This window comes from Morchella importuna (assembly GCF_003444635.1).
Source record: "Morchella importuna strain M04M26 chromosome Unknown Morimp01GS001, whole genome shotgun sequence".
In the NCBI taxonomy this organism is placed as follows: Eukaryota; Fungi; Ascomycota; class Pezizomycetes; order Pezizales; family Morchellaceae; genus Morchella; species Morchella importuna.
This window is the reverse complement of record NW_025763398.1, coordinates 1,889,817-1,903,276: the sequence shown is the minus strand read 5'-3', so window position 1 is coordinate 1,903,276 and position 13,460 is coordinate 1,889,817. Positions and strand designations below refer to the sequence as shown.

The following is a 13,460-nucleotide window of genomic DNA, read 5'->3' as shown; positions in this document are numbered from 1 at the left end:
GATGAAGCGTCAGTTGATAATTTGTGATCCACAGAAATCAATCAAACATGATTTCACAAATCCAGGAACAAATAATTTTCCCTTGCACCAATGCGGCCCACAGGCAAGTCCTTCCCGTCCCCGTGAAGCGTGATGACCGCAGTCCGCCGTCCGGGCATATGCCGGACCCGACAGGGTTCTTACATAAGGATTTCTTGGCACCGGGCAATCCCAACGACATCCCTCCCCTCCGTCAATTCGCGATGGCAACAAATTCGAGCCCAGCTCGCCGCTTTCGTTCTTTGTCTATCTCAAAGGTATTTCGCCATCTTTTCATTAAAAAGGTCGCAATTACGCTGACACACGATCTCTACAGCATCTCCCCTCATTATAGTAGCCTCAACAATGTCTGTCCAGCCCGTTGTCAAGGTTCGTCAACCATCTGGCATCACATCACATCTATATCAACTTTCTGATAAATCTAATGATATAGAAATACACCGTCGGCTCTGTCGGAATTTGGGAGAAGATTCGCCGATTTCTCGCAGTCGACCCTGAGCGATCATCCGGTATCCCTCTCAACCAGCACTTCCGTAACCCCGCCCCCGCCTCTGTCCCCGCATCCGACTACACGGACCCTGTCACCGTTCCCGCGGCTGACATCGCCGAGAACCCTTACTGGAAGCGTGACACAAGACGCGACTACCCTCAGTTGAGCACTCTCAGGCAGTCAGATATCGCAGGCCTTTTGACTGTAGGCTCTGTTGCGAACCCAAGGATTGGAACTGGCGCAGAGGGCGAGAAACAGCTTGTTACCATCAAGGAAGACAGTGCAAAAGGGGTTCTTTCATTGGCATTTGAGAAGGGCGGCGCGAAATCTATCAGTGAGGTCCTTGGAGCCGGCGGATTGCCGCCGTTGCCTGGGAATGGTATGAAGTGGACCATTGACTCGAGCGAAGGATATCCATCAAAGTATGGCAATTCTCTTACCTATTCCCTGTAGGCTGTCTTGATTTTAACAATTTCTTTAGGTACCCTTGCCGAACCCTCAGGTAGATGTTGAACGTTCGTTATAGAGTTGGATACAGAGTACATAGTTCATTCGTTTTTCTTGCGTTGTCGTGAAGGTCCTTTCCCCCTTCAAAACTGTTGATACCTGATTTTTAAATCTAGATCGTATCAACTCATTTATTGCGAATTGAGGTAGAGAATATCCTAAATTGATCTTTTTTTTTTCTCCTTGAAAAAAGCGGTGAAATCTTGATAATCCATGATAGCACACGGATACAACAGATAACAAGGGGCCGATATGCCCTCAAAGAGTGTTCTCTTTTCACCACTCCATTATTGGCCCTGGCTAGCGCACTGTGTGCCACCAATCAATTCTCATTACGGTGATAACCCTTAAGATTAACCTTCACACCGCAAAAGGTCCTTCACAGTATCGGGAATAATAAAAGAGCCCAATGAATCTACTCTGCCCTGGAAATAGTATCATTGTGATGCCACCATTCATTATGATGCTACTATCCGCTATTAATCATAAGATCACATTGTCCATAGTTATTTGATTATCACATGCTGCTTTGGGAAGGGAATTACAAGGGAGGGAAGAGGAGGGGAGAATTGATGCCCACAGCGCTTATCTAGATTGGTAAAAACCTGCGCAGGATGTTTTCTGGATGGGCGTAGGCAGAATCATGGCGGTGGTACATATCGTACTATGTACTAGCTGGGGCGGAATCATATTGGCATAGCTCTATCTACTGCACTTGTAATTGAAACCAGGGATCAACGAGTTTGGGGCTAAGCATTCCGACGAAGAATTTGGCGAGTGATATTTTATGAATAAGCACGAGAGGATCACAACCACACAACGATTAAAGACTAGGACGAGAAAGGGAAAGAACTCAAAGGCTCTGTGAGAAGGTGGCTATATCACTTCTTTGACAGCTTCCTAACTGACTATCGACCTACATATCTCCGGACTCGAAAGAATGGTCGAAGCAGATACCGCATAAATACTAAAAGCACCTTAATATACATGTGTTTACCCTTATTAGATGTTTTATGATTTGAACCTCCATCTATTCAAAAGCTCAAGTAGAAGGCCGAAGAGAGCGGAAACACTGATTGGCTAGATGAACAATTCCGATATAAGCGGCGGGGTCCTACTAGCTATAGAGTCATACCCTTAGATTTTCGCAGATTTCTCTTGATGGATTGACCTCTGACGACTACGGTCACAACTACATGTAAATAGGACATATTGCCAAAATGTTAATCTTGTAGTACCTATGTCTGAATCATGTTACACAAGGTTTTGTGACTTCACGTAAGATCACTCGCTTTAGTGTGTAACGTAGCACAGTCACAGCACCAAGGTGTGGGCGAGTTACTCTAGACGAAAGAACAAGCCTTCATTACGTGTATGTATATGTAGTTAAAGCCATCACCACTACTACTTGACTCAATCTCGGGTAAACTCATACATTTATTCATACACAGAACTTCTCTGAAAACGTTTTATAAACACTCACTCTCCTTATAATAATTACAGGAAGACTCCCTAACCCCCACTCAAAATCAACCTTCCCCACGTCTTCATTATAAAAAAATCATATCTCGTAACTTTTTGTGAAGCATCGCACTAAACTCTCTCAAGCGCAGCTGATCTCGTAACTCTTTGTGAAGCATCACACTAAACTCTCGCAAACGCAGCTGACCACGCAGGGTTACTCTTCATCTCTCTAATCTTTTGTGCAAGAGCCTCGATCTCATCTTCATCTGAGGTCCAGACTTGAAGCCGACCTCTTTAATGGTGTGTGCCCATTCGTGACGCTCTTTGCCATACACAATACCCTGAAGCCAGTTCTTAAGTAATAGTGTATATTTCCCAGCCTTCTCAAGTGGCTGGATGTCCACACCACGGAAGTGAATGTCGATGACAGATGTAACAAAGTACTAGAATCCAAAATATATTAATTTATGAAAAATGAAGTGAGGACGGAGAGAAACTTACGGCAGTGCCGGCAGCAAATGCTTCTATAAGACGACCTTCTTGAGCGGCTTCGACCACTTCATGCATGGTATACTTTCTCTCAATAACGTCCAACCCTTCGATTTCGCCCTCAGTACCAGTCAAGCGGGCTCGGGCAAGCTCAAGCAGGCTACGCCTGGTGACACCATTAAGGATGATTTTGTCATCCAGTGGAGCGGTGACAAGTTCCAACTTGTTTGTCTCTCTGTTGCGCCAGATAACAAAGAAGTTGCTGGCACCAGCCTCAGTCACAAGACAAGATTTGTCGAAGAGCCAAAGGATCTGATCATATCCTCTAGACTGGGCCTCTTTCTGGGCCATCAGGGAAGGGCCGTAGTTTCTGTAATGCGAGTCATTAGCCATGACTCATATTAAAAGGATCTTATGTAACTCACGCTCCAACCTTGGCATAACCAAAACCACCGGGCCAGGCTCGAATTGAATTCTCGCTGCTAGCAAGCAACTTCATCGGTTTCGTATCTAGTATGGGAAACAAGGCAGCAACAATGAACAGTCTCGCCTCTCTAGGTTTTTGCACACCCAATGCCACTCCAGTCCCAATCATGGTAGGCCGAACATAAATGCAAGTTCCTGGTTTTGGCAGCCATTTTGGCGCATCATGTGCAATTAGGGTCTTGATAAGCTCCTCCAATGCTGATGGGGGGAAACTAGGCAGTGCAATTCTGGTACTGGAAATCAACATTCTCGCCGCGTTACGGTTTGGACGGAACATTCTCACGGCGCCATCATAGCCACGATACGCCTTAAGGCCCTCAAAACATTCAGTGGCATACTGCAAGCACGAGGCAGTAGGCATGAGGTCTTCGAGTGGCCCGTACGGTTTCAATTCGGGGGCCTCCCAGCCGGTTGCGTCAGTCCATTTCGCAGTGATCATATGATCCGTACAAACATCCTGGTTGCCCCATTCTATGCCAGAAACGTCCTCAATGAAGGGTTTCGGGTTCTTAGTAATAGTGATTTTTAGCTTTGACGCATCAAGCTCAGGGAGGTCGGGGGTTGAGGATGAAGTGACAGGAACGGCCGCAGTGCCAACATTTGTTGTCTCAGTACGGTTATGGACGGCAATTGATGACGCAACTGCAGACTCTGTAAGGGATTGCTGGATAGCTGATGGAGGGGACATCGTTTACGAGTGGTAGCAGCAAGAGCTTCAATGGCTTCCTGGTCAGGTTATGATGTTGACAGAAGAAAATAAGGCTGGCTTATTTGATATGGGTAATTTCTACGCAGAGGAGACGAAGATTCGAGAGAGAGGTGAAGGCTCCTTCTTAAATACATGTCCTGCTTGACGGCTCGTGACTCACCCCCGACTGTAACCAGGTTCCGGCGACCCCTTCCGCAAGTTCCCCCACATCCAACGCCGTTCTTAGACTGGCACAAATAGCGGAAGGCTGTTCCAGAGTAGATAGGAATAACAAGGCTTTTCGTGCGATGATAAAGGAGTATACTTACCTAGCTAGGTGGTAATGGACACCGGATTGTAGAGCACGGTGCACCAAGTAGAATCACAGGTGACGAGCGAGCTCCCGTAAGTTACAACAATAACGACGTCGTTGTCTACTTTTATCTTATCTCGGCTGCATCTCGTGACGCTATCTGAGTTGCTCCTGTCGAATCGGGATCTTGCTTCCCCTGGTTATTTCCATTTTTTTCTTTTTTTCACAGGGTTCTGGAAGCATTGAAGCACGTTTCATGACAGATGAGCCCGTATCTAAGCGATTGTACCCGGGTTTACTCCCCCACAAGACAACTCCGACTGTCTCAATTGAGAAGGTTGAATACAAGAAGGAGCCTCGCAAGCTTGCCCTGCATTTTCCTTTCAATTCGGATGTCAAGCCGCAACGGATGGCAGTAATATTTAACCGTAGCTAGAGTAAAGGCTAGATGCCCACTGATACGAGATTCCCCCGCTCTGTTACATATCGATACGGGTAATAATTTGACAATTGACTGTTGACTCATCAATATCAGCGCCCAGGGGGAATTCTAGGGAGAATAGATACTCTGACATTGTACAATGCCGTAGTACCTACTAATAGTACCTATTATATATAGGCTTTGATCGCAATGTGTCACGACGATTTAGAAGTGGTGCTCAAGTCAGCCAGATCGGCACACAAGACTTCGGAACCGAATGTCTCTCTAATTATTTGTGCCTGGGCCTTATCCTGAACAGGACATTTAATAAAGAAATCCAAAAATGGTAAAGTTTAAACAAGTGATAGTAAGTATACGGCAAGTACCGATATACCAAAATCCATCAGGGTATCAATACTAACGTTTTTGCGATAATATTTAAATTTCATGGCTTTAGGTTGTATGTACTGCCTAAGGTTTACTGGTACGTCATATATAGTCCTGTACCAATCCCCCACTTAGCAGCAAGCTGCTCACCAGTAGAAGCAGGGGGATTGGGGACGAATCTATGTGATGTCTGACCTTTCTACTAGAGTACATGTAGAGTAATGTACCCTGACATAGGACCGCCTCATAATGACCTAGTAGTATAAGACTATTCATTTTCAAGTCACTACATGACTTTTAATAGGTTTAGTAAGAACCGCATCAGTTACTGAGAAACACCATTTCTAAGATATTCAAGATATGGCCGGGCGCTATAAATTTCACGATCTATAAGACCCCGCTGTGCGGTACTGCACATATGTATATACATGTAAATGTATGTATGTACGGCTACTTAAACGTATATAAGTGCCTATATGTATCTGTTTTCATAACTCTTGGCCGGGCAAACCCCCACACGCGTACAGTGTGATTCTCGAAAGCTTAAATCCATTGCCTATTTAGGCAATCTCAAGCACCTATCAGGTAATTATCTCGGAACTCCCAGGTAAGTAATTACAGTAGTTTAAAGTTCTAAAAACCGTCATACCTATTAGGGATATAGGCGTACAGCAACCGTCTTCTATATCCTACACCCGAAGGAGCCAATAGAGAGTTTATCGGCGACCTACGAAATCTGAATTGGCGTGGGAACACCCAAGCCCGGTTTTAACCAACAAACAAACGCCTAGGTGGCGCGGACCCCGGTTTGAAGCATGATAAGAACTCATACGAGTAGAGTACTGCATTTAGAATCTGCAATTACTAGTAGGTATTGATCCTTGTTTAAGTATTGATTACATACAGTAACTACATATACAGTCGCCCGCCGCTATAACGAACGTGCATATTGAGCAACTTTCCGCTCAGTATAGCAGATTATTCGGTACAGCAGACCAAACTCTTTGCCGGGGGGAAAAAAAAAGCCAGCCCAAGTGGTTCGGTACATCAAATATTCGGTATACAAGCGTTCGCTACAACGGCGGGCGACTGTATGTGGTATGGTTAGCACGAACAGTCATAGCTCCCTAGGCAATATAGAGCGCCTACATTTGCAACCATGGTCACACACGTACAGAAAACCGTTTTGCGCAAGTTACTCACTCAATCTCCTGGGCTGAGTGATTGGCTGCTCCTTTTCTAGTAATTGAAACCAAGCATGTCTTACATTTGTCTTGTCTCAGGTGCCAAGTTTATTTAAAAGCTTGGTGAGTCGCTTCGTGTGCAAGGAGAGACACCATACCGTGTCGTACTGGGGGCCAACGGCGTAACAGCAAGACTACATACCTAATCTCGTGTAGGTATAACTTCAGACGCCTCAGCGCCTCCTCCCAGCTAGAAAACGCAAAAATAACAAAATATGGGAATAGAAGAGGAGGCGATGTCCAATTCACATACCTGTGATTCAATCGCAGCAGCTGTGGTTATTATGGGAAGATACATGTAGCACGTGCATAGTAGTACGGTAGAGTGAACGCGAAAATAGAGAGTGTTTCCATTTGTGCTCGCACCTACATGTTAAGAGCCAAGCACGAGATGTAGGTACATGCTTATCATTCCACCTGCTACTGACTCCATCTGGTATGTCTCAAATACTTCTTCCTCCACGTGCACACATGTCCCGCACCAGGCAACGGCGCCTTTACCATTTCTCGATCATTCAACTTCACCGATAATCCTCCCCGCCGGCATGTGCAGCGGTTTCATGCCTCTCTGTCTCCTCCACCAGTTGGTGCATCTGATCATTTCTTCATCCATCAGGAACCAATATTTCCTTTTACGTGGTCGGGCAGTTTTTGAGTCAGCCCCTTCCTTTCCTTTTTTTCCTATAGATGCGTGGGTACAGAAATCGAGGTGGATGAAGTTGAAAAAGGGACATCAATGGAAAGTTGAGTTGTGAAATATTCGTACTGTAAATAGAACATCGAGGCTTCATCACCTCCCTACTAGCTGTGATGATTGATGACTGGATATTTTGAAGAAATTTAGGCAGCGGAATGAAAGGTTTATAGGTGAATAGTTTATAATGTAATAAATGTCTAATGCAAAGTTCAACAAAGGAGAGGTGTAGTGTAGCAAGGTAAGAGGTTTGTAGAAAATGAAAAATGAAAAAGAAAACTCCAACAAAAAAGAAGAAAAAAACTCCGAATAGTGAAGAATAAAATAAAAACAAGATGCTCGCTCAAATGCTCCCCAACGCCGATTTGTTATACACACGAATACATTAGACGTAAAAGAGTACTCATAAAACATAAATCTTTGTGAAAAAACAATAATAATAAACGCCCAGAGAAAGATCGACCCAAAAAGAAAGAAGAAAACTGTTTTGCGCTTACCTAGCAAACGCTTCGCCAATTTCCCAGCTTCTCGCCTCCCATGGAGTCTGTCCCCAAACACCCCAACTCTCGTACATCCCATGACATAGCTTTGTTTCATCAAAATAATTTCCCGTCTTTTCCCCTTCCGCTACACAATCCAACAATCGATCTCGAAACCCCTTAAATGGAACCATATCGATATACGGGTGATGCTCAATATCTAGTTGCTTCTTCGTTGGTATCAAATCTTCCGTTCCTTCTGGAAGTAAAACTGGGCTAGGACTGTTGAATGGGGAGGTAGCATCATCGTCTAGCATAGTCTTTTCAGAGATTTGTAGGATTTTGCCAATCTCGAGGGAAGCGTTAAAGAGTGTGGAATAGTTCAATGTAAGGTAGAAATCGTCTCGCGGGAGTGGCGCGTTCAGATGAAATGGATTGGGGTTGACAGCCGGGCTCGCGGAATAAGTTGGAGGGAGGTCAGGGAAGCCCAGGTGTCCATCACTAATATTGCGGGTCTGGTGTACGTTGGGTCGGTATGAAGTATGGGTAATTGGACTCGAATCTTCACCACGAGAAAACGTGTGAGTTAGCGGCAACGATGAGTCGGTTTGGAGGGAGGAGATGTACGCTTGGACTTGTGGTGGCGATGTAGCTGGTTCTGAGACCGGGTGAGGATGAGGTGTCATAGAGAATGTTGGTTGAGGACTGGCATGGTAGTAAGGCTGTGCCAGATACTCATATGATTGTTGCTGCTGCTGTTGGGATACGGCTGAGGGCCCCATGCTGGTAGCTGTTGCTCAGGCTGTCTAATGCTTTGATGTCTGGCTTCGGGGTTTGCAAATAGTGGACCGAAATCGCCCATAGTATAGATGTTTCTGGGGGAAGCAGTAGCTCTGGTAGACTGTGATGAGGCACCCGATGTAGTAACTTCTTGACTCGAGGGTCTACTCTCCAGGTTGCTAATCTTAGTAGCTCTGACCGGATGTCCTCCCCCACTTTTCTTCTCAATCCTTCCAGATGCAGTACCAGTTTCAGTAGCAGATTGCTTCTTCTTTTTCTTTAATGGGCTAGCTGAGGATGATGTTGTACTACTTGTAGCTCCAGCTTGACGTTCCAACTCTTCAAGTCTTTGGCGGAGTTTGCGGCCTTAACATGAAATGTTAGAGGATCGGAAACACCCGGGTTAAATATAGATCACAAAGCAAAGAAGACTCACGATAATTCCTTTGGGCCAATCTATTCTGGATTTTTCTGCGTTCGTTCAAGTCTGTAACCTTTCTCCAGTCATCATCCTCAGTCTCCATGACTTCTGAGCTGTCATAACCGTTGCCTGAGATGGAGAGTCAATAAAGGCATTGAGATAGCAGGGTATATCTGCGGGATTTATTACCACTACGACCAAATCTGATAGACATTTTTGAAGTTGTATATAGGGAAATTTTCTGGCTCGTTCAAGTGTTGTGACGGGGGAGGTAGATGGGATTTTGTAGTATTATGATGATGATGCGTAGACTATGAGGTGTGTTTTGACCGTTGTCCCTTTTTTTTTTTGCTGTGCCGTAACGCAATGAATCAAGATCTGGGGGCTGAATGGAAGACTCGATGGATGGAATGAATGAGCCTGGGAGTCGGGAATACAGTGGGCCTTATGTATCTCCACAACCTAAACGGAGGTACGGGCCGCTGCGGTCTACTCGAGAAGGATGTCTCAAAATGAACGATACTTGTAAAACGGTATTGGGGGCTGGCAGGCAATCCTTGAGATTTTGGGGGCCATCGTGCAAGAGTTGTTACTGGGCGAAAGATGCGTTCGAATTCCAGAAAAGCCATGCACACAAAAAATAGTGCATCCTGCATGCTAAGGCTGGTGCAGCCACAAACCAGGGTTGTTTTGGTCCTGGGATTTCCGTTCAAACCTCCAAACAATCTTTGGGCCCGAGCTTGCGTGACAGCTGGAAACACCATACAACGCCTGCACACTACTCAGAATGCCTATTTTGAGCCAACATGCCCCGAGTTACATAAACTCGGGACCGCTTACACAGCACCGGCAGCCTCTTTGTTCATTGCTTTGATGGCTTCTTCCATTACTCTATTCAGCTCTATTAAGATCATGCATGGGTCTGTATTCGGAAATAGTAATTTAATTAACACAAATTCCAAATAATTATTAGATCCAATCTAGAACCCTTATGCCCTTATGGTATTGGAATACATGTATGCATGGTGATCGCTGGCAGTTGAGTTGCCGTCGGCCCTTCTTTTCGCCTTTATTCGAGGCATCCCTACTAACTGCCAACAGCTTCCGTTCACGCCCGTCGCTGACATACCGCCTTGCAAACAGCAAATAATGTTCACATCTCCAATCAGTGCCATCATCATCGTCATCATACCGCCCTATCGTCTTCGGATGGTAGAGCAGTACCCCTTGTTGGTTTCTAAGCTTTAACAAGCCGCTGTAGATGGTCCTCCGCCCTATGGACATTGTGGGACGCTGGTCAATTGACGCAGGGCTGTCTTGCGTCTCGCTTCTACGTGGCTGTGTGATGTTTAAATATCTATGTGCACTTCCGTTACCGCTAAAATGATCCTCTCCCGTGCTACAACGCTAACTAGCAGGGATATTCTAATAGCCACACCCACAGCCACACCCTAAATGGACCCATTTACTCCCCTTCTGATTCACTCCCGCCCTTACCACTCACCTGAGAACAAGTCCACCAGTCCATGTTCATCTCATGGCTTGTTGATTAGCACACTTCTATGTCTGGACCATCAAATATCCAAAATTAAGCTCAGCTCAGATCAACCAAACAAATCTTAGGACTGGGAAGGTGCAGAAGCCAAGAACACTCCTTCCATGGCTAACGACTTTGGTAGAGCTGGGGTCAAGACCCCTAAAGGTCTCAAGGCCGCCAATGTAAGGACCAACAGGGCCGGTAAGAATAAGGATATTCGCAGTGCCAAAAAGAGAGACAAGATCTTAGCGAGCAGCTTAGACAAAAAAACTTCGGTTGGAGAAACAAGAGGCTTGTCCTCAACAGCTAAGAAAAGGAAAAAGAAAAGGATCGTGTATGAACACCCACTGGCGAAAGCATTCAATGGTAAGAACGATATCTCTTTTTTTCTTCTTTGACGAATCAGATCTTCCGGAGAACGTCCGGTATGTATGCCTTTAGGCTGCATTGGTAGCAACCTGTCACAATTGTCAACTTGTACTATTTTTATTACTTGACCCTTAGCGGTGCCTGAATCAGAAATGTTGAATACCGTTGGGGGCCGGCGGGATCTTGCTTTTGAGCCGGCCTTCTGGATGGCCTTCTGGACGATAACTCCTTCAGCAAATTATCGTCATTTCTTTCTGTTGTCCTGTCGAATGGTTTTATGTTTCATCTCACCTCCTCCCAATCCGTTTAGAACACAATTATTATTATTACCCCAGACATTTTTAAGACATGTTCCACTCTCTTAATTACCAAAGCAGCCTTATGTGATTTTTCGCTATGACATGTCCCTAATCTCGATCCTCCCGAGGCCATACCTAAAACTAACTCTATTACGTGTCCAATAGACTCACTCTCAAAGACAACGTCGCATGTTTCGACGAAACTATCAAAAAAACTTATGGATAACCTACAAATGGCACTTTCCCAGATAGGAGCGACTACAGCTCGAAGCCAAATGTACCTGGTGGAGGCTTCAGAACTAAAATCAAGACTCTTTACCTCCACTCCCCTTCTGTCGACAGAATTTGAAGAGAGGGTTGAAAAATTCCAACTACTGGTCAAGAAAAAGACAGATTTATTAGATATTCTCTGCGCAAATTGGACGGAATGCGTAAGTGAGATTGTAAACCTAGGTATTGAGGAAGGTGCCTTGAAACACAGGGGGGAAGAAAACAATATTCAAAAGGCAGACAGTGATTCACTACAGGGGGGGCAAACGCAACGCTCCGGTGACGCCAAAGACGATGAAGAATTCGATCACCTCCTTCGAGATATCAAGGCGGTGAATAAGGTATGGACTAAGAAGATGGAGGACAGTGAGAAGGTTCGCACGTTACTCCTTCCAATTCGCCAAATAGTATACGAAAGGTGCCTAACATTTCACAACGATTGGTAGAAAATCGCCGACGAGGTTCTCAGACAGCAGAAACTTGCCGCAACTGTGCTTCTTTAGGTAAGTATCTCATTTGCCCAGGTAACTAGAAAATCGTGCTCATATTGACTAGACTAGGGTGATCGATATGCGGTGCTAGTTAGTGGTTCTAATTGGCTTACATCGATCTTGCGGTGGAATTTCTGCTCTTCATGATAGTTATTGAATTTCTTTGAGTAATTCATCTCACTGTTGTTTGAGACGGGGAGAAAGTCAATAACATTGTGGTTAGGAAGGCTTGATATCTTTGGAAACCTACCCTTTCGTGCACAGACGATTTGATGTTACCACATGATCTATAGCTGCATGCAAAACAAGAATTAGCTTCTTTAGGCGAAGGGTTTCTAAATTGGGATTCTATCTTTATAGCTGCTATAAAAGAATTGGCATAGCCCTACCCATCTATTTCGGCACATATAGCGTCTCTAGATCTGGTCTGATATTCTTCGTATTTACTAGATAACTGCTTTTTGAACGAGACGCTGCAGTATGCACCTGTATCGTATGGAACTCACGAAACCATGCCAGAATAATAATGCTTAACAAAGAATTTGAAAACCCGGGCAGTTCAGACCTAGATTAGAAATCCGAAAAGTATTTGGAATGATACTATAAATCGATACCGTAAAGTGCTTCCGAGAAATATAAGAGGTTATTTAATTTTGGGATTTCTAAGGAGAAGTAGCTAGAAAGGGTAAGTACCGAAGTTATGAGTAACCGACCACGTGACATGCTATAATCCTAGTAAACATGTGCATGTAGCTTGGCGCCCATGATAAGATCTCTCTCGGCATCTGGTGGAACGTTCTTGCTCAACGAGCCAAGGAGGTCTACTAATCCATACCTCCCCAAATGTTTCGGAGATTAGATATCTACTTCTCGGATACTGCTACTCCTGCAGTAAGTTGTGTGTAATCATTAGCCTCATCACCGAGAGGACCTCATTTCACGCAAGAGAGATGCCTGAGAAGGGTGGCGGCCTGCAGTTATGATTGCATACCTTCACCATGAATCACTCGAAGTTATTGGTCACCCCCAACCTATCAAACCCCATTCACGTGATCTCATTCAAATAAATAACCTTTGCGGTTGCCGGGAATCGGCCGTTTTCTTTGATATGAAACGAAACTTTTTCTCTTCGTGTGACCTGAGATTCAACGATCCTGAGGGTTTTTTTTTTTTGGTCATTTCCTGGAAGCGAGCGATATTATTGAACTCCCATAGCCCCTTGACCACAGAAAATATGTATATACAATTTATGCTATCGTGGCCCCCTCGAACGGCGAACTTCTTTGGGGGTTGCCGTTACATCATAACCTGAAAGGGCAATTTTGAACGAATTAGTATTTTTGCGGATGCAGCGCTGACCGACGACAGCAACCCCAGGGAAAGGAGGATGCACGACGTCAAACTGCATAGATCATAGCAACGGCTGCGATATATGTTTTCCACAACCATCTCATGATACCATATTTAAGAACATTCGTCCTAACTACAATACATTCCCAACCTCTCTACCCGATGGATGGATGACGATGGCGGTGTCAACGAAGGAGGGTACAGTCACTCACGGGGTGAAGGCGGATCCTGTCTGATGGCGG

The 13,460-nt window shown here is 45.0% G+C and overlaps 5 protein-coding genes across 5 annotated transcripts; 3 read left to right on the top strand and 2 right to left on the bottom strand.

The window, feature by feature from the left end:
- Positions 1 to 47: 47 nt before the first annotated feature.
- Positions 48 to 373, top strand: LAJ45_00467 (uncharacterized protein; the record flags this gene model as incomplete). The annotated part of the gene is made up of 2 exons (XM_046110068.1): positions 48 to 296; positions 356 to 373. The coding sequence occupies 2 exons, from the start codon at positions 48 to 50 to the stop codon at positions 371 to 373; spliced, it is 267 nt and encodes an 88-aa protein (XP_045976761.1).
- Positions 374 to 384: 11 nt separating this feature from the next.
- On the top strand, positions 385 to 1,035 carry LAJ45_00466 (uncharacterized protein; the record flags this gene model as incomplete). The annotated part of the gene is made up of 3 exons (XM_046110067.1): positions 385 to 408; positions 473 to 951; positions 1,011 to 1,035. The coding sequence occupies 3 exons, from the start codon at positions 385 to 387 to the stop codon at positions 1,033 to 1,035; spliced, it is 528 nt and encodes a 175-aa protein (XP_045976760.1).
- Positions 1,036 to 2,721: 1,686 nt separating this feature from the next.
- On the bottom strand, positions 2,722 to 4,163 carry LAJ45_00465 (uncharacterized protein; the record flags this gene model as incomplete). Its single annotated transcript, XM_046110066.1, has 3 exons — positions 2,722 to 2,943; positions 3,002 to 3,359; positions 3,415 to 4,163. The coding sequence occupies 3 exons, from the start codon at positions 4,161 to 4,163 to the stop codon at positions 2,722 to 2,724; spliced, it is 1,329 nt and encodes a 442-aa protein (XP_045976759.1).
- A 2,876-nt stretch (positions 4,164 to 7,039) lies between these two features.
- On the bottom strand, positions 7,040 to 9,116 carry LAJ45_00464 (uncharacterized protein; the record flags this gene model as incomplete). The annotated part of the gene is made up of 6 exons (XM_046110065.1): positions 7,040 to 7,157; positions 7,720 to 8,263; positions 8,329 to 8,359; positions 8,408 to 8,847; positions 8,918 to 9,031; positions 9,092 to 9,116. The coding sequence occupies 6 exons, from the start codon at positions 9,114 to 9,116 to the stop codon at positions 7,040 to 7,042; spliced, it is 1,272 nt and encodes a 423-aa protein (XP_045976758.1).
- Positions 9,117 to 10,561: 1,445 nt separating this feature from the next.
- LAJ45_00463 (uncharacterized protein) lies at positions 10,562 to 12,101 on the top strand (the record flags this gene model as incomplete). The annotated part of the gene is made up of 6 exons (XM_046110064.1): positions 10,562 to 10,640; positions 10,701 to 10,805; positions 11,273 to 11,751; positions 11,824 to 11,838; positions 12,019 to 12,035; positions 12,092 to 12,101. 6 exons carry the CDS (start codon positions 10,562 to 10,564, stop codon positions 12,099 to 12,101), a joined length of 705 nt encoding a protein of 234 aa, XP_045976757.1.
- Between the last annotated feature and the right edge of the window lie 1,359 nt (positions 12,102 to 13,460).